The sequence below is a fragment of the Periophthalmus magnuspinnatus genome, chromosome 6, assembly GCF_009829125.3.
Source record: "Periophthalmus magnuspinnatus isolate fPerMag1 chromosome 6, fPerMag1.2.pri, whole genome shotgun sequence".
NCBI classification, from domain to species: Eukaryota; Metazoa; Chordata; class Actinopteri; order Gobiiformes; family Gobiidae; genus Periophthalmus; species Periophthalmus magnuspinnatus.
The window spans coordinates 11,166,564-11,189,828 of record NC_047131.1 but is presented as its reverse complement, the minus strand read 5'-3'; the positions used below and the strand labels follow the sequence as shown (position 1 = coordinate 11,189,828).

Genomic DNA, 23,265 nt, shown 5'->3' with positions numbered 1-23,265 from the left:
AATGGAAAACAGGTGGAGGGGTCTTGGGCAGAGAGGGTCTAGTATACAGCTGGTGGAGCGTTGTCCTAAGATCCCTCCACCAGCCTCACCTGCAACTCATGAAAGGTTCTTGGGAATAGCAGGTGGAGGACTGTAGGTGGGGCTGGTGGAGGGATCTTGTGGGCATCTGATGGAGGGATCTAATGTACAGCTGGTGGAGCGTAGGTGAAGCTGGTGGAGGGATCAAGTGAAGGGTGGGGTGGTTTGGGTACAGCTGGGGAAGTATTGTCCCTAGATGCTTTGACCAGCGTTACCTAAAACACATGAGAATTATAGTTGAGGGAATGGCCGGGGCATCTAGTGGGCAACAGGTGGAGGGATCTAGTGTACAGTTGGTGAAGCGTTGGTGTTGAGGCTGGTGGGTGGATCTAAGGATAACATGTGAATGGTCCTTGGGGACATCACGTGTGGGGATCTAGTGGACATCAGGTAGTGGGCTCTAGGGAAAAATGCGTGAAAGGTTCTTGGGAATATCAGATGGAGGATTGTCGGTGAGGGGCCGGTAGGGGCGTCTGGTGGATATCAGTTGGAGAGATCTAGTGGACATCATATGGAGGGATCTAGGGGGTCTAGGGTACAGCTGGTGGAGGCCTCTTGGCAGGAGGAGCAGTTTTCAGGTCTCTCTTGGGTGTGTTGAGAATGTCCAGGCTCCTGCGGCTGGATGAGACCACATCGGCCACAAACTTGGAGCAGTCGGAGCAGACGTCGCGCAGGCTGCAACCGTGGGCGTACAGGTGAGGGAACTCCTCCTCCACTGCACGCCCACACAAACCATGCACACACCTGAGAGGAGGAGAGCACACACATTAGACTCTTCCATCTACTCTACAACAGATAATGGGCAGAGTATATTTATATATCTATATCTGTATCTTGTTCTTTTTTTTACTATGGGCTGAATAATATTTGTGTCTGAAATAAAGAATAAATATTTTTTTTAAATACACAAAGGCATAACACCTTTGGCTGATCAGTTCATCACTAAAACATACACCAGTAGCCTACTACTAACTAGCTGTGACATTTACAAACTATTAGAATAATACCTGCTTTTTCAAAAGATTTTGCTTAGTTGGTATCATGTGATTTGAAGTCAAATTAATCAGATTATATAATGTTTTATCTGCATTTGTGTAGACACAGAGTGAAGCACTGAGGAGGTGACCACCTCTCCAGGACCTGTACGTCTCCAGGACTCGGCAGACCCTTCTCACCTTAGACACAGACTATTTGAGCTTCTCAGGAAACTCTTGCAATAAGAACAGTTTCCTACCCTTTGCCGTTGAACTCATGAACACTTCATAACATATTTCACTTTAAAAAGCTCACTTTAAAAAAAAGTGCAAATCTATTTGCATTGTTAGTTTCGCACTGTTGCTCTTGCGAGCCCTTTGTAAGCCATACCATACCAGCCCATGTGTCTGCTGACTAGGTCTTATATTATGGCCACTTGCCCAGTGTGACAGCAGGGGAGCTGAGCAGAGGTGCAAAAAGGCTGGAGCACTGGAGGGACAGTACAGTGACTTACTGTACTGTCCCTCCAGAGTACTAGAGACTTACTTGAAGACTTGGCTTTTGTGTACTTGGTCTTTGGGAGCCACATGAAAGCCCACAGCGTATACTGGAATGTGAGCCATCTTTTTGGAAGGGATCTTCATCTGCACAAGTCAAAGCACAAAGACAAACAGCATTTATTCATCAGCTCAAGTGTTGAATCATGTGTCTCTGAAATGATATGAACTCCACGAGGTAAAACTGATGCAGGGGCAGGAGAAGAGATACTGTATGCATCACATCAGTTACAAGCTCAGGTTTTGTATGTCTTGACAGCACAATGTCTGATAAACACATAAAACCACATGACTTACCTTGGCGCTGCAAGTGCTGCACACAGACCTGCAGGCACAGAGGGCACATTTTAGCACATACTAAACAACTGTAACATGGCTGTGGTCAGAGTTCTGCTTCAAATGTGCATATACTCATATACTGTAGTATTTGGCTCATACAAACTCACAGGACTGCCAATCCCTGTGGTGCATATTTATCTTATTTTATACTTAAATCTGCAAGTTAAAAAGGTGCACCATGTATTTTTTGGGGTGGAGAGTTCATGACCTGCTTTCTACAAGGAGATGGGGCTATTAATTGTTCATTTTTAAACGTATATTTGACTTTTATTTAACCAGGAAGTCCCATTGAGATTCAGAATCTCTTATAAGAGATACGTGACCAACGTAGAAGCCAACATAGTCTATACAGTCCAGAAACAAATAGACACAAACAGCAGAAACAGGGAACCTTCTGATGAATTAAAGACAAAAGGAACAGAAACCGGACAATAACAAACGGTTTCATGCTAGAAGTTTACAATTAGTGAACCTTATTAGCTGAAAGTTCAATGAACATTGTCATTACCCAGGCTACAAGATCTATGTAGAGCAAACACTGGCACAGAGTTTACCATGAACCAGGTTGAATATCTGCAGATTACCTTCACATTCTAGAGTTTGATGGAGTCATGCCTGTATAACATAATAATAATAATAATAATAATAATAATAATAATAATAATAATGCCTTACACTTGTAATGCACTTTACAGGCTTGTCAAAGCCTCTCAAAGTGCTACACAATAGTCATTATTCATTCATTTTCCCACTTGGTGATGGTAAGCTACTATTGTAGCCACAGCTGCCCTGGGGCAGACTGACTGACATTATTTAACATTTTGCTCATTTGTAATTTGTAAAAGGCAAAATGGATCTAACCTTTTCAAACAAAGTACCACCTAAGATAATATCTGGCTTTCTGAGTGCAACTAGATCTAAACCCTTAGTATATAAGGGCTAAATGAGGAGTAAATTATATAATAATGATAAATAATGATTTACCCAGAGAAGGCCAAGAACATTAATAGATTCATCTCCAAATGGAACCAAATACTCAAACTGCAGAGACCCCCTCGTACCACCAGAATAAGCCCACATACATGCACCACAGTTTGAGAAACACTGATCTAAACTACGGCCTTGTCAAAAACACTGTCCAGATGAGAACCTTATATTCCTTTCTCGCTAGACAGTTTACAGTGTTGTAATGTCAAGTAAACACAACCTATAGCTGAGCTAATTGTGTCGGAGGGAATAGTGGTACCTCTTGCAGAACAGGCAGGAGGACGGCCATGAGAGGAGAGGGAAGCGCACTCGACAGCAGCAGCAGACCTGGACCAAACACATATAAAATATTAACTATATAATTATCATGGGTTTAGAAAACAAACATTTAGGCAACTTTAGTTCTTTTGATTATGTTCTTGTTTAAATGTAGTTTAGTCAGCAAAAATGTAATTTTGATGAAAGTGAGATATTTTAGTTGGCTAAATTAAGAAACTAACACTGGTTCATAGTTTTTTATTGTTTATTTCCCTTTTTTGAGAGGGTAGGGGGTGGGGGATTACTTTGCCTTTCTTCAGGTTATTGTAGAGCTCCTTGCTCTGAAGGTATTTTTCCATCTCTGCCTTGACCAGCACACGGCGCACGTTGATGACCTCATCCACAGTCAGGGCCAGACTCTCCACAGGATGACTGAACTCATCCTAGACACACAGCACAGGTCAGAATCAAACCTTCCACAAACATAGGCATCAGGCCTCCACATCTCACCATCCAGAGGTGCAGATCTGCGTCGGTGCTCTCATGCAGTGCGCTTAGGGGCCATGGGGCTGGTGGAGGGGCCGGTGCTGAGGCCCAAGCCTGGCCTGGGAACGAGGCTGAACAGAGCACAGAAGAAATGTCAAAATACACAAATACTGTGTAAATGCATCTAGACATTGACATGGACATGGACATTGATATGGGCTGATACAATAGAGAAATGCAGATAAGAATTTATACAACAATTTGAGATATACATTAGGTTCTATGCTTGTAGTGTGTATGTGTGATGTTTTAGGAGCAAAGGTGGGTAGTACTCACTTACATTTACTTACAATTAACTTTTACCTTTTTTATGTACTTTTCTGAGCACTTTTTTCAGTGGTATACCTTTACTCTTATTGAGTAATATTTATTAACAGGACTCATTACTTGAGTAAAAGTTTGGGTTACTTTTCCCAGTGTGAGTAAATCTACAAGTGACAAAAGCTTTATACTGACAATATGAAATGATTTGGACATTTGTGTTTCAGATATGATTTAGTTTGGTATTTTCAAAAGGATAGTCACAAAAATTAGACAGATTGTGTGCATCATTTAATGATTTTTCCTTCCAGTTACATGAAGTTCCAATTATGAATCAGATGTTACCACAATTAGTGATTAAGTTACACTGATGGTCTGCTCACAGTGCCTGTGGCAGGTTTGATTACTCATTTTACTAAAACACAAGATTAATATATCTAAGATTTTGTTAAAGCTTTTTATTTTTTATTTTTTTTGGCCATTTTTAGGACCTCATGACATCACACTAGGGAATTTCATAACTGTTGCCTAGCAACCCTATTGAGGCCAAAACTCATTTAATGCCACAGAAATATTTTAACAACTAAAGATATAAGAACACTGTTGTTGAATTGATGGTTAAAGTATCAGGAAAGGTCATCAGTAGCTTTTAGAGCTCTCTTTCTCCTGTAATTTTCAACATATTTATTCTACTTTTCTTTGCAAATTGCTTCTTGATAGGTGAAAATACTAACTGATTTAGGTAAACTATAATTTACATTTTCAACAGGTATTATACCATAAAGTTAAAATTAGAGCATCATCAGTACCTGTCAAATGCACTTTGACAGTCTATGGGAGCTGTGCCATTGCCTTGCTAATCAATCTGTAACTTTACACAAACATCTCAAGTAAATAAGACACCGCAGCACAATATCAATAATGAGGTTTGCAAGTGAGTGTTACAGGAGCCCCTCCCTGACCACCTCAGCAGATGTGCTCCAACACTGTCCTGTGCTGTGGCTGTACTAGGGTTGTCAAAAGTATCAGATATTAAATCAATACTAAAACTTGTACTGAATCATTTGAACAGGTATTGATACTAAAATGTCACATTACACATTGTCTAAAAAAAAAAAGTTTTTATTATCATCATGGTATTGGAATTGGTATTGAGAATCAAATCAATTCCTTAATATCAAAATAAAGTTTGAACTTTTATATAGTGAATATATCTGTGTAATCCCTCAGTCGTCCAGGTATGATTCATAGCAAAAGAAAGATAAAATCTGTCAACTAGACAAAGGAGTGAAGTAGGAGTGAAGACATTTCACTGCTTGTACAAGCCACTTTTTCAGTTCTGGTCAGAATACTAGTGGACACTGCCTTATATCTATGTGAAGGGAGGAGTTGACTGTAAACAGTCAGTGTTTGAAGTTTCAGTATAGTTAGCTCCTCCCTTCACACACTGACTTTACAGTTTCTGTTTGTAGGTTCGGTCTACCCTAAGAGTCCACCGTGCTACCGAGTCCTACTTAGCATAGTCATCCAAGCCCCTAATGAGTGATTTCACACCTATTAACATCCTGGCTAGCCCTATTGTTTTCTTTGTTGTGCTTTGGGTCTGAGGATGGATTTTATATTGTGACAATGCAATATCAAGGAGACCTGCCTCCTTATGAAGACAAAAACATTATTAGATCAATAACAGTTATGTTTAGTTCCATTCACGCATGTTTAACATGCAAACTCTGCATATTTAGTTCTCGCAAACAGAAAACATTGTTCCACCTTGTGATGTCATGTGGTAATACAGGAAGTGGCTCCACTGAGTTTTTAAACTCCATACTCCTTCAATAGAATCATATGGAATTACCAATCTCTACCGAACTAAAGTTAAAGGAAGCTGTTAACTACAAAACTACTGTTTCATGACATCACAAGGTGGAACTGAGCATTTTGAGCTTTGCAGATGTAGATTAATAATAAAGGGTTAATCAAACGTCAAATAAATGAAACAAAACACAACTCCAGGAATGTTTTTGAGGAGCCAACAGCTTTATAGCTCACAAGAGTCAGTTTTGTGTAATATAGGACCTTTAGAGCCAGTATGGCAGTAATCTATGGTAGTTCTCAGACTGACCTCTGTGCTGGGGTGGGGGTCTCGCACTGGGCAGCGTCCTGGCTCTCAGTGGCTCTGCCGCGTCCCCTCGGAGCAGAGCCACATCCTGTTCGGAGAAGGAGCGGTCCCGTTTGAGAGGGCCAATGGAGTCTGTCCTATACAGCTCTGCCCCCTCTGGAGACTCCTCCTCCTGCAAAACACATATTGCTCATTTTTTATGCAAACACAATAATGCATTTTATATTTATATTAAATTTACACTGATTGTGTTCCCAGTTAGGTTTAGAGCTTTTACCATATTTCAACATAGTAGAAATGTAGTAACTGCTCAGTCTAGTTTCTGAAAATACATTTTTCATACATTTTTCCCCACAGACTTTTTGATAAATTGAAATATTAAAGGTTCAAAGGCAGAGGCTAACCAGCTACGTGCTAACTAATATCCATAATGAGGTTGTGTCCAAAAAAATACATTTAACACAAGAAAGATTTAGCAACATTTTTAATAACTTGGCAGTTTATAAAGTTTATGAAACTGATTTTAAATAAAATTATAGATTTTGTGGACATTAGTCACCACATAGCTGATTAGCCCTGAGCTTTTAAACTTAATATAATTATTTTGTTTGGAATGTCTATGAGAAAAATGTATGAGAAATTTCCACATTCTGACTGTGCCGTTTTCTGAGTCACTTCGGAAACTGGACTGGATTTGACTGATGACCTGGGACCAGAGGTAGAGTAGCCAAAAACTGTACTCACATAAAAGTAATGTTACTTCACTTAATAATAATAATTATATTACTGAAGTAGAACCACAAAATAGTGGTCAAAGAAATTACTCAAGTAAGAGCATAAAAGTATTTGGGGAAAACTACTAGTCAAGTAAGAGTCATTTGAGTAACATCTGATTTATTAGAAGTTTGAAGTTAACATAGTTGGAACACGATTATTAGATTATTAAATAATGCAATTTGGTATTGTCAAAGGATAGACACAAAAATGAGAAAAAATTAAATGATATCTGATGGAGCGGTGCAGAAAACACAAATGTTCAAAATATTTTATGTTACCCAACATAAAGCTTTTGTCACTTGTAGTACTGTTACTTCCATAAAGCTCTCCTCAGATTACTGGCAGTGATGAGGGCCTAGCAACATTGTACAAATTCAGTTACATCTGTCAGCAGGTTCTGGTCGACTTGTTTTTGAGTTTTGAGCTTCAGACTTTCACAGTAAGCCTTGACACCCCAGTCCTGTGCTTTGGTGTATCGTCCTCCAAAGTTTAACAAAGATTTTATCCAGGACTTCATGGATCTCCTGACTGATCTATTCGTGCACTATGCAGGGCCAGCCCAAGCTTTCAGGGCGCCCTAAGTTGACATTTGTACACAGGCCATTCAGTCGTCCAGCAAATGTGACAATGATTTATCAACATTACTAATTTGATAACAGGAGCAGCCTGCAGTAGCCTAAACATTTACAGTATTGTATTGCTAATGTTGTGAACTTGACCTAGATATTCCATCTAACTTTAGCCTCTTTTGTTTCGAGGTTTTAGAGAAGGTTGCATATGACCAACTCCAGGTTTATCTTAATATGAATGAAACTGGTGAAAAATTCCAATCAGATTGTAAATCCCAGCACAGTACCAAAACACCTATTTTAAAAGTTTTTAATGACTTGCTTTAAACTGTTGACTTTGGGAAATCCGTAGTTCTTTTGCTTATCAACTGCCTTCGACTTAGTGGATCACAGCATCTTCCTGTCCCGCCTGGAGACAAATGTGGGCATTAAGGGTACAGCACTATGTTGGTTTCGATCCCATCTGTCAGTCTGTTTGAGGCAGTTACTGAAGTCCTATACTCCACCCAGAGCCTTGAGGTCAGCTGACCAACTCCTGCTGCTGTGCACAAAGCCAGGCCCAAGACCAGAGGTGACAGAGCCTTTTGTGTCGCAGCACCCAGACTATGGACCAGCCTCCCTCTGCCTGTCAGCTCATCTGAGTTTTTTACACAACTTAAGACTAGACTATAAACCCACCTCTTCTCCCTGGTGTTTAATTCCAGCTAAACAGGGTATTTTGGTGTTTTATTGTTTTATTGTACTTTGCCTGTGTTGTATCTTGTGTATATCTATTTTTTGTTGACTTCTGTGTGAAGCACTTTGGGCAGCTTATGTTGTATTTTAAATGTGCTGTATAAATAAAATTGATGTGAATAAAAATATTACTCACATTCTACACTCCAGTAAAACATCTGGCAGCTATGGTTTTGGTATCTTTATTTCAACAAACTCACTTCACTACTGTTGCCAGAAGAGGGCGTAGGTTTCAAGCCATTCTAGAGATCAAAGCCAGTCTTAAGTACATCCTACATTTACAGTAGATAGATGGTCAACAGTAAAAAGCACGACTAATATGGGAATTCTAATGGCAATATTCAGCGTTTTTGACAAATGAGTTTGAGTGGAAATCTATGGAATGAATGCTGCTGCTGCTTTAACGTCCACAAATTCAGTTGTGTTTTTGTTGATACTTACAACACAATCAAATACCATGGCATCAATGAGTGTATTCTGTATATACACAATAGTGGTACCTCAGAGCTGTTCATCTCCTCCATCTCAGCCAGAGTGGGGGCCTTGAGCAGGACGCGGGGCCGGGACACCGACAAGTCCATGCAAGAGCTGGATTTGGGCTGACAGGAGCAGGGCTGGGCCAAGCAGGGCAGTGAGCCGAACGCTGAGCCACACCAGAAGCATAAGACACAAAGTGACACACACTTACCACAAATCTGATGTTTTGGGAAAAAAAAATACATCATGATCATGACATGGTATCTGAGTGTCCACACATTTGTGTGTGTAATGTAATGTCTCCATACGAGATGTAAACCCAACTTGAGTGGGTGTGTGTGTGTGTGTGGTAGGGTGACCAGATGTTCTGTCCAATCACACTCACAAACCTCAGGGACAGGCCTTTGACTGGCCTCTGCCTTTCTGACAGGGGTCTCAAACATAAACATTTTTTTTATGCGCTACAAAGACTTGTACATTGGGCTGTGGTTAATACTCACGTCTGACTGGTGGGACGTGGCGCAGCTTCCGCTCCTGCTTGATCTGAGCCAGGACCTGCTCATGGAGGCTCTGCGGCTGTGGGGGGGGAGGGGGCAGGGAGCGCTCTGACACCTGGGGGCAGCAGAACACAATGGTTACCCCCAAAAGTAAAAATTACAAACTACTCAATGGGGATCAATAAAAGCAATTGTCCTCATCCTTAGCCACTTAAAGTACATAGAGAGCAGTGGGTGGCATACAGCACATACGACTGACCGGTTTTAGAGGAGGTCTGGAGCGGATGAAGTCCAGGATCAGCTCATGTGCATTCCTCTTGACACGAGTGGGAATGTCCCCATCCACCTGGAAAACACACAAGACTTTTCAGCTGTTCTTTGTTATGGTTCGTTCTTTGTTTTGTTTTTTTGTTGTTGTTTTGAATACAAAACCAAAAAAAAACAACACTTTTTTTCTGAATTTCAAAATGACTTTTCAGAGCCTTTATCCATTTTATAGTTGTTTTGCCTTACCATTTACTCATCCGAAGTTGTATTTGGAGTGATTAGTGTATGTTTGAGCAATCTTTAATTGCTTATTTTTAAGCCAACAACTCCCATGTTCACTGACAGCGGTACACACCCACTGTTATGTGCTTCCTTTCTTCTCCTATTTATTTTTCTTAAATCAGTGATACATACAGGATTTGGCACCGTCACATAGTCATTTTGATGCAACTGGAAATAAAAAATCCGTGGCTCACTAGTGTAATCTGCAGCTGTAAATTGGAAGCCGCACGGTTCTTTGTTGTGATGGCATTTACAGTGACGTCAGCTCCCATTGGGCACCCCTCCCATCAGCCCCCCTCCCCTACAGGTGGGCACCAAGCGAGCACACGAACAGAACACAACTGTTACATACACAAACATGTTAGAATTAGACTTATACATTCATACATCCTCTCTCTCACACACACACACACACACACATATACACATACAAGTAAGTACAAACCAATATACAATATGAAAAATAACTAGTAAAAAACTAAGATTAAAAAAAATTTAATATATTTGTATCTTTTTACTATCTTTCTATTGGTCACCATCAGCCCCATCTCCACAGTACAGTCATCAATAAAAAATATTTGATGATAAGCCACGCTCCAGATCAGATATTATTTATGCACTCTACTTTTAATATAAACTTCTATTTTAGTGGTTTTCATTGTAATGAGTTCTAATAATTCTCTAGTTTATATAATATTATGTGTTTTTGCCACTTATGAGAGTAGATCAGAGGCCAAAACTACAGTCTCAGTTTAACCCAGCCATTTGTCTGTCCTTCAAAGGGTTCAGACACAGAATTTGAGTAGGTGTTTTCGGGAAAATGGTAATCATTGTAATGCCCCATTCCCACTGAATGCGAAGTAATTAATTCATTTGGCTGCATGAGTAAATTTGTTTTGTACGCTCCAGAAAGACCAACTGCGTCTGTGTGATGCCCTGGTCTATGGGTTTTATTTTGAAAATGGCTTTTTGTTGCCACCTAATACATAGATATATTTATTTATAAATAGTAATTTTCAGTGTACTTACATGTACAGAGCTCAAAAAGCAGGAATCACGTTGCCCTGTTCGCTTCATTCATGCAACGTACAATACGGATTCAAACAGGGACATTATACTAAATCGAGTGATTGGAGCTTTGTATCATGTTACAACATTGTTGTAACATGGTACATGTCTCATCAAAAACAAGCTTGAAGAGGTTTTAAATGTTATCCATGCATGTTTCAGTAATCTAGTGATCTCTCGTGGGCCCCATTTAAAGCCTCCTTAACTGTGAGATTCTGTCCAGTGCTAGGTCATCCATGCTCCCACGTGACAATTCTCCATAGATATACAAAAGCACAATACAAAACTGTACACTATAACTCACAAACCTGATGCAATGTGCTGTAGTTTAATTAGCAGAATGCACACTGATTGTGTTATGACAGTGTTCTGAAGGGGGAGTGGCTTAGTGTGGAGAGCAAAGGGAGGAGGAACTCGGAGCATCAAAAGCGAAAGTGAACCTTATAACCATATAAGACATATCAATATGTTGTGATATTGAGAGGAGAGGTAGTGCGTTTCACGGGGTCATAAAAAATATACTTTACAAGAAAAATGCAGCCCTTACCTAATAAAAAAGTCGACATTTTAGATACAGGCCCATTTTTACATATACACTATATATATATATATATATATATATATATATATATATATATATATATATATATATATATATATATATACATACAAATATTTATCATAACGAAGGGCTATTGCCCTCCAATATTTTTAGGAATGAGGCCAAACCCACACAGTTCCTTGTAGAGCTGGCACTGTGGACCAGGACAAACTCTAGAGGCTCTAGAACAATGGGAACAGTGCAGTAGCGTGCAGTGACTTATATGGGTAGACTTTTATGGGAGTATTGTTCTTGACTAAATATTGATGTCCACCCCAAGTGAGTCTCTAAACCAACCTGCTGGTCTCTCTGGCTATAAAAGTACATGTTGAGAGTGTGACTAGTCACATGATCTTACGTATTTAAGGATTCCCGTGTGCTCAGTTTTATTCTCATGCCCTGACGAAGATGCAAAGGCCTTACGTAATAAAAGACTTCTGATTTAATCATTTTTCATCATCAATTTTTACAATATGAAAAAGACTTAAGATGAAAATGACTTTAACCATTTTCATCTTCAATTGTAACCATTCCAATTGTCAGTACAGATAAAGTTATTCATGTGTTTCCCTGGCCTCACCATGACTTTGCGCAGTTGGAACTTGCGTGTGCGGATGTCCTGCATGAGCATCTCAAAGGGTGTCAGGCTGAACTCCGATGGCAGAGGAGGGAAGGCTGTCTCCTGCACCTGCTTCAACTTTACCCCCTGCCTCAGCTCCTTCATGAGCTGCACCCACAGACGAGCCTGAGGGAGCACCGACACACAGAGCAGAGGGAAGGTTGTAAGGCTGTGTGCTCTGGAGAACCAAAACTTGTCTTGTAAACTGCTGATGTAAAAATGTATTCAACATTGGCATTACATACATGTACAAAATGCACATTACCAGTCAAAATCTTGGACATGCCCTCTCATTCAATGTTTTTTTCTTTACGTTTACTACTTTCTACATTTTATATGCATACAGAAGACATCAAATATATGATACAAGATATATGGAATTATATAGCAAAGAAAAAAAAAACTCTACAAAATCATTTCTTTGATATTTTATAATAAAATCCTCAAAGTAGCCACTCTTGCTTTGTCAACAGTGCTGTAAACCCCTGAATCTACAATATAAATATCATGGAAATAAAGAAACGAATGTGGCATTTTTCATTATACACTACCAGTCAAAAGTTTGGATAAACACAAACTGTACATGAACTACCAGAAATAGTTAACCCATATAAACACATGAGTGATGAGTGAAGCCTGAGTCTCACCCAGTCATGGTGCTGCAGTGTGTCCAGCTGTGCAGTGGACCTGTCCTCCACACTGTCCTCTGCACTTATCTTCTTCAGCATCTGCACACAACAGCAGCGACACAGGCTCATGTGAGAGTTAGAACAGCAGTCTGCCTCTGTACGTGACAGAGCTGCCATGACCCCATCACACGGCAGGTATATACTACTGTACTTTATGACGAGAAGAGCTTTAGACCAACAATGACAGAAGTGCCTTCAACTCCACTTTACCAGTAGGTATAGTCCATGTTCTTGTAAAGCAGACATATTACGCAAAATGTTGTTTACACTCTCAAAATTGTATATGGAGTGATTCATGCATGTTTGAGTGATCTTTAATAGCCTATTTTCCAAGACGCCATATTGTCGATCAACTCTCGTTTTCACTGTCACCAGCATATGCCCAGTGCTTTATACTTACTCAGTTCTCTAATTTTATTTTCTTTCTCTATAATTTCTGTAGTTTTTGTCATTTTGGTACAAATGAAAAAAAGCTGTTTCAGAACTGATGCAGAAGGTTAATCTGAGGAAAAATCAATTCAAGAAGTGAAGTCTGCAAATTCAACTACGTATGCAAGTTTTGTGGCCGCTCAGGAAATAGTCAGGCACGGGAAGCTGTTCACAGATGGAGAATACATGAAAGAGTCATTCATTAAGATTTCAGAACACCTATTCACAGACTTTAAAAACAAGAGTGAAATTGTGCAAAAAAACAGATACATGTGTGAGCAGCTATTCTCCACCATGAACTATGTGAAAAACAAACGCCACTCACACCTCACAGACGACAGCTCACAGTCCTGTGTAAAGTTGCAGAAGTCCCATTAACCAAGTAAATATTTTAAATACAGTAAGTAAATACAGATATTTTGTAAATATTTATTTTTCATTGTGTGTGAGTGTATACAATATATACAGTGTCATCTTCATTTTAGATGTCAAAAAGTATTTGGGCTCCCAGTGTTTTCTTTTCCATTTAAGCCGGGTCCAAATGTCTCTTTGGGTGTTAAAGGTTGCTGACCCCTGCACTATATTAAAAGACACATACACATTTTTTCTGACATGAAATCAGACTAAGGGCAATTAGGATTACCAAAATCATTTCATTTTATTATTTTTTTTTTATGTGGAAATACTGAAGCAACATCTCAAGACATCAGCCAGGAAGTTAAAGTTTTGGTGCAAATAGGTTTTCCAAATGGACAGTGAATCACACTGCCTGATTATAACTGATTATAAAGTGGCTTAAGGATAACAAAGTAAAAGCCAAAATTCCCGTCAATTATTGTGAGAAGCTTGTGGAAGGATATCCTAAATGTTTGACCCAAGTCACACAGTTTAAAGGCAATGGTAACAAATACTCATGAAATGTATGTAAATGTCAATCTTGGAAGAAAGTAATGAAACATTGTCTTTGTAGACACAAGCAAAACATGTCTTGCTTAAGTCTGACCTCTTTGGCATCTCGGATCTTCAGGAGGAAGGTTTGCAGCTCCATAGTCTCCACAAACAGGGCTCTGCACACAGCCTGGTAGTGTTCTGCTGCCAGGCCAGGCTCAGCCAGGCGGCAGGCACACAGCGCCATCACCTGGCGGAGGGAGCAGACAGGCCGGGCTCCAGGTTCTTCCTCCAGCTCCTCCTCCTCTGGGTCGCTGTAGCCTTCATCCGATGTGCCACTGCCCCCTCCACTGTCCGCCTCCCCGCCCGCCATGCCCTCTATGAGCTGCTCTAGCTGAGGACTCAGCTCCCGCTCTTCGCTGGCGTCCAGCCCCCAGTCCAGCGCTCTGTAGATGGCCACGCCCAGAGTCTGCACCAGCTGAGCACAACACATCTATCTCAGTTGACATAGCTACAAAGTTTTCATTCTGAACTCTAAATCAAAACCTCAGGGCTTTGCACAAGTGCTACAGGGGGACAGTCAAAAATGTAAGTTCAAGAGAATTTGAGGAGCCATATGAAAAGATTCCAACTACTACTGGTTGATAATTGTCTTATACATTAGCATAAATTTCTGTATATTTTTCACACATGTGTCATGGATTAAGTTACAAATTAGACTATTATAATGTGTTTTTAAGTTAATGTTTTAGTGCCTGGAGCAGATTGGATAGAACTGTTGTATAGTAAAAGGTGTAGTCTAGGAGCATGGCCTGGGTGAGAGATAAGCTGAAGAGGGGCAGGTTTACCTGACGCTCAGCTGCCGGTGAGTTGCTAACTCCTTCATGGTCAACTGCAAACAACACAAAAGTCAGGAGTCAGAACATAGAATGTTGTCAAAAGTATAGATTCCCAGGTCGCACAGGCTGCATGTTTGGCTGTGTCCGAGTGAGTTTCTGCCAGGCACTCCAGTTTTCGCCATCAACCCAAAGCATGCACAACAGGTCAAATCCTCCAGCTAAGGTAGTCCTGAACAGGACTAGCTCAAGATCTAGAGATGGTTCCGTGGTCACGGCCCTGTGATGCCCACTGCTCCAGACAGGTTTCCCCAGTGGCATTAAAGTTTGGTTCAAATGCAGAGGACATAACTACCTTAACTTTAATCTTAACTTTCAAATGTAAAATTGAGATCTCATTTCAGTTTTATTTTTATTCATATGCGATATGCTTTACATATGCAAGTTTAGTGGCCACTCAGTAAAGTTAGGCATGGGAAGCTGTTTCCTCAGATGGAGAATATATGAAAGAGTCATTCATTAAGAATTGAGAACACATGTATCTGATTGTCTACACAATTTCACTTTTGTTTTCATAGTCAATGAATATATGTGAGCAGCTGTTCTCCATCATGAACTATGTTAAAACCAAACGGCTCCCACCTCAAAGACAACAGCTCACAGTCCTGTGTAAAGATGAAAGAGAAAATACATAAGTCCCATTAACTAGGTAAAATAAATATTTATGTAGATATTTTGCAAATATTTATGTTTCATTGTTTAGTGACATAGTGTATACAGTATATACAGTGTTATCTTTATTTTAGATGTCAAAAAGTATTTGTGGCTCCCAGTGTTTTCTTTTCTGTAGGAACTGGGTCCAAATGGCTCTTTGGGTGTTAAAGGCTGTCGACCTCTGCACTATAACATAATATTAGGACTATTTGTTTTGCCTTTTTACAGCTTATCACACTGCAGATGTAATTTTACAATATCCATACAGTTTCATTTGTTTCACTGGTATCAGTAATGAATTCCTTTACATTTCTTTTCTTTCTGTTTTTTTCTGGCCATTTTTGATTTGCTAGTTGTGATACAGGATTTCCACCACAACACTCCAGTGTTACTTTTAAAAAATGTATTTGTTCACTCTTTTAATTGTATTGTCAATTAATACATATATTTGCAATTTAACATTGTTGTTTCCAAAAATAATATAGTTTGGTATACAGGTTTTTAACCTGTCCATTTAGGTCTTTTTTCTGATCATGAGTTGTTGTAGATTATCTTCTGAAAGCAAAAAAAAAAAACTTTTGGTCCCACACCGGAACCCTAAGGTACTCCCCATAATATTGTTATTTGTACAAGATTATTCATTAGGGGCACGTGCATGTCCGAGAGTTGCACATGCACATGCACGTGCACACACGAGCTGACATCCTGATCCTGATGATTTTTTTCTTTTTTAAAAATAGGACAATAAACACTCTATGTTCATCCATATAGTCTTTGTGGATCAAGCAATCACAGCCCTTGTGTTTGGGGGAGCATATAGTAACTTTGAATGTACACAGCGCAGCAAGAGCCCCAAGCTTTCCAGTTGGCTCTCAGGTGCGTCACAAAGCTTTCTGACTGGCCGACTGTCGGAGAGTTCCCCGATGCTAGATTTGACATTGGACTTTAAACCAGCCTTGAGACACAGCAGAGTAGAGGCACAGGTCATGTTGATTAGAGCAGCAGAAGAGTTATAGTCATTTGTTAGTTTAGTTCCAGTTTTGGGGAATCATTCTTAAAAAGTATAACATAAAATATGTTAATTTGTTTTACTTATAAGTTTCTAAAAAATTATCAATTTGGACAAATCTTAAGGTGAACTGTGTCACAGTTGTTGGTTCATGTGGGTCTTTCAGACAGTACACATTTTCAGCAGGGGCATTGCTTTGGGCTCTGAGGGGGGTCTTTGAGTTGGAAAGTGCTTTGCTGCAGTCAGACTAAAGTGCTGAGGACATCTCACATGTCAATAAGGGCTCCCCAGAGAGGCACTCCTCCACCATCAGCACAGGCACTAAAGAGAGGTCAGCCAGACAGCGCTGCTCGCAACAACACACTGCTATTCCTTCCCGATGGACTAGGAGCTAAGTAGCAACACAGACTTGTCTGACTGGTTCACACAAAGGCTGTAACTGAGCCTGCCACCATAGAACACAGCAGCTCCATATCCAGGACAGGAGGTTACCCTCAAGCTCCACTGAGCGGCAAAACAGCACAAAGAAAAACATAACAAGTCAAAATGACAAATTTGGACAAGCATGGATGATGCACCTGTGTCATCCCAAAACCCCATTTTTGTTTCTATTAATTTCTTCCTTCATGGTGCCTGATTACTCACATCAGATTTTGTGGTTTGAATGTCATTTAAATAATATTAAAAGGTCCAGAAATCAAATAACAGTCAGATTTTGGTGTGCATGTGAACAAAGTCACATAGTTAGAGAGTTGATACATTCAGCATCATTTCTCTATAACATAACGGTATGTTTTTTAAAGCTTACAGCACTGCAGATTGGAATTATACAAAATCCATACAATTACATTTGTTTCATTAGTATCAGTACTGAATTACTAATAATGTCAATACATCTCTCATTTTCAATCAAGCCAATCATGCACATTTTTTGGCAGTGTTGTGTGGCAAAATAGTTTCTTCAAGTTAATCCTTAAATTATAAATTTTTTCTCTATCTGTGAGGTTACTCTCAAGAACCACTGAGAGGCAAAACAACATCATCTGAAGTTAGACTTATCACAAATACATAACAGCAGAGCCACAAAAACAACGCAGGGCTATTTACTAGTGTCACCAGTGAAAACAAGGCTCTTGCAGCAATTCCTTACAGATAACTTGAATGGTAAGAAACACTGACAGCAACAGCAGCTTTGGCATTTTTAGGGCTTTTGTATGTTAAACCAAACAGAGTTAAATTAGCTACAGGTACAACAGCCAACTTGAAACCTCACAATCATTCCTCTGTATGGGTTTCCCCACATCCAACTAGTGTGGCCACTTTAGAGAGAAAAACAGCAGTCTGATCACAGACTACAACCAATAGACTTCAGGAAAATGGACAACGGACCTGACGGCCAGGAGAGTCATCTGGTCTTGCAGCTGTTGCTGGTGTTTTGATCTATGGTGTGTCATTTGGAGTCATTTGTGGCATTATTTTTTAGAGAATCTGATGAGTAGAGTGAAGTTGCCCATGACTTTCTATTGTAGTTTGCCTGGCCCAAACCACAAACTCTACATTGTGTAGCGTCATCTATTTAATAGACTATTAGTCCATTAGACTTACATCCCCTGTGGCTTCTGTCATGATACTTTCACACACAGGCCATGACTCACTCAAGTCAAAGGAGAGAGTGGTGTACACCCATCTTTAGTGAAAACATGGAATAGATTGTGTTAGATATGATAGACATATAGATATTGCTGGTATCACTTATAGGCCTAGTGTAGCCTACCTGTGGACTACTTCTAACACTATGTGGTGAGCCTACTAATGAGCATTCAATAAACATGAGGGGAACTTTCTCTACAAGCTCACCCATAGAGTTTCTTTTCCATTTTAAATACTCTTTTTACTGTAGATTAAACCATAGAGCCAGTACATTTGGACAGAACAAAGTAAACCATGTTTCAGACTGGGTCTTTTCCAGTGACTGCTCCGTCTGCACCAGAAACTACTGTTGTGTGTTTTTTGTTCCCCCCCTTTTTAACTTGTATTTTAAAGTTGTTGTATTTGTCATCTCAAAAACAGTGAACTAGGTGATTTGGTGCTAAAGTTTTTTGGTTAAATCTGTGTGGCCTACCGCAGAGATGCTCGTGCGGGAGCGTCACGGTGCCGTCCCGGTGCAGCAGGATGGAGGACAGCTCAATGACCGGGCCGAGCGGGTGGGGCGGCCGTATCCCGCTGCAGCACTGGAAGCACACGGCCCATGCTTGCTCCTCGTTGATGGGTTGCTCGTAAGATTTCAGCACCTCCTCCAGAGACAGTTCCTGGAGGTCGCTGCGGTCCGCGGAGGCGCGGGACTTCTCTCCGTCCGCGCCTGTGCTGCCGGATCGAGCCATGGCGCAGGGCCCATGTTTCATTCCATCTGCGCCGAGCCTCAGTGCCGCTGTGTCCCGCTGGCTCCTTGCGACTGCCGCAGCTGCTGCTCTTTACCATCAGAGCCCCGACAAGCTCCACACAAGAACTTCCGGAATCTTTTCAAAATATCAAGGTTCCCAAATGATCAAGAACTTCAGATTCAAGAAAATAACGTGTAGATGTGCGTAAGGGGCCAGTTCCCTGTGCCCTCTCTGTCTGCAGAGCCCTAACAGGACAACAGAGACTGTGAGAGCTGTTTCCATGACATACGGTGAATGGAGAGGCCACGCATCCTGACAGGGCCAGGCTGTTATCAGGATACTCTGAAAGGACTACCTGTGAAGTTGTGTCTGTTGTAGTGCGCCTTTCGTAACCTAAAACCCGGAGATAAATACCGTTTTATTGGTGATGTTATTAAATGGATCAACCCTCTTCTGTGTGGCGCGTGTCTGTGTAATGCACGCGCGTGTCAGAGTCAAACTACAGGAGCCAAAAGAGAGCTCAGGTAAGAGAGCTCAAAATAATATTACTCAAGTAGAAGTACACAGCAGTGGTTCAGGAAATGACTCAAATAAGAGTAAAAAAGTATTTGGGAAAAGTAAATAATGCAGAAAATCTGGTATTTTCAAAGAAAAGATACAACAATTAGAAAAACTAAATCATATGTGAAGGAGCGGTGCAAGAAACACAAACGCTCAAATCATTTCATACTGTCAAGATTAAGCTTTTGTCACTTTAGACTCACAGTGGGAAGAGGAGCCAAAACCTTTACTCAAGTAAGAGTACTATACTGCAATAAAAATATTACTCAGGTAGAAGTAAAGTTATGCTGCTAGAAAAGTACTAAAGTAAAATTTCTCAAGTACATGCAACTGAGTAGTGGTAGTAGTAGTTCATATCTACTTAATTTAGAACAATAATAACAAATAACAAATAATAACAAACTATTCATTCACCAAAAATAAATCATAAATACACACAGAAATTGTAAATGTAGCTTTTATTTCATTTGCCAGGTTCTGTTACACAAAAAATAAATAAATAAAAATATACAACAAAAAAATTATAATAAAATAAAATAAAATAATAATCTGTAAAGCCAATTTAAACATGCTTAATTAAAGCGCATATGACAGGTGAGACTCATTTAACTAAAACATAGTTAACGTTGTTTACTACATATTTACTAAGAAAATCTTGCCTAGTTTTTAAATTTTGGTCAAGTATTTTACTTCCTGGTTGGACAAGAGCAGCAGATATGATGGATGCAATTCCATAACTATTACCAAGAAACCATAATGTAAACAAGGGTCAAAACTTGTCTAAATTACACAATAGTTATGATGAATAAAAATATATTATAACATCTTTATTTTGTTAAATTCAATTTTAAATTGTCAGAAAAATGCTTTCCTTGAGTGTAAGTTGTCTCTGCATTTTGGATGGCATAATGACATAGCCAGAGGTATTTCGTTTTAGAACTCACCGCTATTTCCTGTATATTTTTACTTTTATTTTTACGTCTTTCCACAAACTGCCACTTAACTGATGTAAAACTATGATAAATGTTTAGCACAGGTGCTATCCCACCAAACCAAGTAATCATTAAAAGTTGAGAACCTCTCATTTACTTTAACACACTTTTATTGGATCTGTGCTTTGCGTCAGTCCCCAGCCTGGACAAATGGCTCTTCTTTGTGTACTAAATTTGATACTGTCCTGATAACATTAACCTGGGCTAAGATCAGTGACCATCTGTAACAACTGTGGCTAGCAACAAACTAACTCTTTTCAGTTTGACATTTTTTAATGAAATGTGTCAAATGGATCATGTGAAATTTTCAAATGGCAACTGTAACTGAGGGGGAATGACTTATAACTAATAAAACGTGTTAATGGTGAGTTAAATGTTACGTGTTAGTAGTAATATCCCCCTCAAAAACAGACCTGGAGTTGTGTTTTGTTTCATTCACACATGTTTGAGTAATCTCGGATTATCAGCCTATATGCATCCCTAAAGCTCAAAATGCTCTGTTTCACCGTGTGGGTTTACCTTTAGTACAGCTGAGATTATCAATAGAAAATCTCAAATATCTGCTGGTGCACTAAGGAGTGAAGCAGTTTTAATGAGGCTGAATCTACACTCACCTGAAGGATTATTAGGAACACCACTAATACGGTGTTTGACCCCCTTTCGCCTTCAGAACTGCCTTAATTCTACGTGGCATTGATTCAACAAGGTGCTGATTCATTCTTTAGAAATGTTGGCCCATATTGATAGGAGCATCTTGCAGTTGATGGACATTTGTGGGATACACATCCAGGGCACGAAGCTCCCGTTCCACCACATCCCAAAGATGCTCTGTCGGGTTGAGATCTGGTGACTGTGGGGGCCATTGTAGTACAGTGAACTCGTTGTCATGTTCAAGAAACCAATTTGAAATGATTGGAGCTTTATGACATGGTGCATTATCCTGCTGGAAGTAGTGGTCAGAAACAATGTTCAGGTAGCCCGTGGCATTTAAACGATGCCCAATTGGCACTAAGGGACCTAAAGTGTGCCAAGAAAACATCCCCCACACCATTACACCACCACCACCAGCCTGCACAGTGGTAACAAGGCATGATGGATCCATGTCCTCATTCTGTTTACGCCAAATTCTGACTCTACCATTTGAATGTCTCAACAGAAATCGAGACTCATCAGACCAGGCAATATTTTTCCAGTCTTCAACTGTCCAATTTTGGTGAGCTCGTGCAAATTGTAGCCTCTTTTTCCTATTTGTAGTGGAGATGAGTGGTACCCGGTGGGGTCTTCTGCTGTTGTAGCCCATCCGCCTCAAGGTTGTGCGTGTTGTGGCTTCACAAATGCTTTGCTGCATTCCTCGGTTGTAACGAGTGGTTATTTCAGTCAACGTTGCTCTTCTATCAGCTTGAATCACTCGGCCCATTCTCCTCTGACCTCTAGCATCAACAAGGCATTTTCGCCCACAGGACTGCCACATACTGGATGTTTTTCCCTTTTCACACCATTCTTTGGAAACCCTAGAAATGGTTGTGCGTGAAAATCCCAGTAACTGAGCAGATTGTGAAATACTCAGACCGGCCCGTCTGGCACCAACAACCATGCCACGCTCAAAATTGCTTAAATCACCTTTCTTTCCCATTCTGACATTCAGTTTGGAGTTCAGGAGATTGTCTTGACCAGGACCACACCCCTAAATGCATTGAAGCAACTGTCATGTGATTGGTTGATTAGATAATTACATTAAGGAGAAATTGAACAGGTGTTCCTAATAATCCTTTAGGTGAGTGTATAGCTGTAACTTTAAAGTAAAGGCAAATCCAAGGCTGAAATTATCAAAATGATTCTAGTGAAGGTTTATGGAGTTTAAAAACACAGTGGAGCACTTCCTGGATTGCCACTTCACAAGGAGGAACAGAGTGTTTTAAGTATGGTTTGAGAAAAGAACAGAGCTTATATATGCAGCGTTTGTGTGTTAAACATGTGTGAATGAAATGAAACAAAACTCCAGGTCTGTTTGTGCAGTACAGGCCCTTTAAGGTTAGAACACAGGATAAAAATGGAAAAGATCTCCATTTGTTTTCCCCAGTGAAAATGGATTTGCAAACAAAAGTTGGTCTTGTATATAAGATTGGGCAGGGTCGAGCTATAACACCTCACCATCTTTACATCTTTACTTTTATGAGGTATTAACCGCTAACACAAAACATATGTAGATCACCATGTGACCTTTTATTGTTTTGAAATGCTATATATGTCAAAACAAAAAGCACCATATGAACATAATAATTTAATTTAAGTTTCACCTTCGTTTTTGATGCTCTGAGTTCCCCCGTCCTTTCAAAACACAATCATGCCACTAATGGAACATTGACAAACTTGCTTCAATGTGAAACTTGCTGTGTACAGTTTTATATCATGTTCTCATATATTTATGGAGAACTGTGGTGGATGACGTAGGCTTGGGGGCAGAACATTGCATAGCAACTTAAAGCTCACCGCAAGGAGTGTTCAAACAGGGCCCCGGAAAGATTGCTAAAATACTCAAACATGCATGGATGATATCTAAAACCTTATCAGGCATTTTTTTTAATGGAGGAACAACATTATAACATGGTAGAAAGCTAACAAAAAAAATCCATTTTGCATAATACCTTTAATAATTGTGCAAATTTTGTCTTTATACTGATTGGCATTTGAAATGTTGCTCTTTTTAGGGTGCACTTCCAGTCAGGTCATTTGGACAGTGCTCACCTTTCACCT

At 39.9% G+C, this 23,265-nt stretch overlaps 1 protein-coding gene across 1 annotated transcript; it reads right to left on the bottom strand.

Moving 5' to 3' along the window:
• Positions 1–587: 587 nt before the first annotated feature.
• Positions 588–19,057, bottom strand: spire2 (spire-type actin nucleation factor 2). Its single transcript, XM_055222574.1, has 15 exons — positions 18,700–19,057; positions 14,867–14,910; positions 14,134–14,496; positions 12,660–12,740; positions 11,974–12,138; positions 9,435–9,521; positions 9,179–9,290; positions 8,702–8,844; positions 6,124–6,292; positions 3,705–3,811; positions 3,500–3,637; positions 3,196–3,263; positions 1,908–1,935; positions 1,600–1,697; positions 588–822 (listed from the first exon to the last, which is right to left on the bottom strand). The coding sequence occupies exons 1-15, from the start codon at positions 18,977–18,979 to the stop codon at positions 609–611; spliced, it is 2,097 nt and encodes a 698-aa protein (XP_055078549.1). The 5' UTR covers positions 18,980–19,057; the 3' UTR covers positions 588–608.
• Between the last annotated feature and the right edge of the window lie 4,208 nt (positions 19,058–23,265).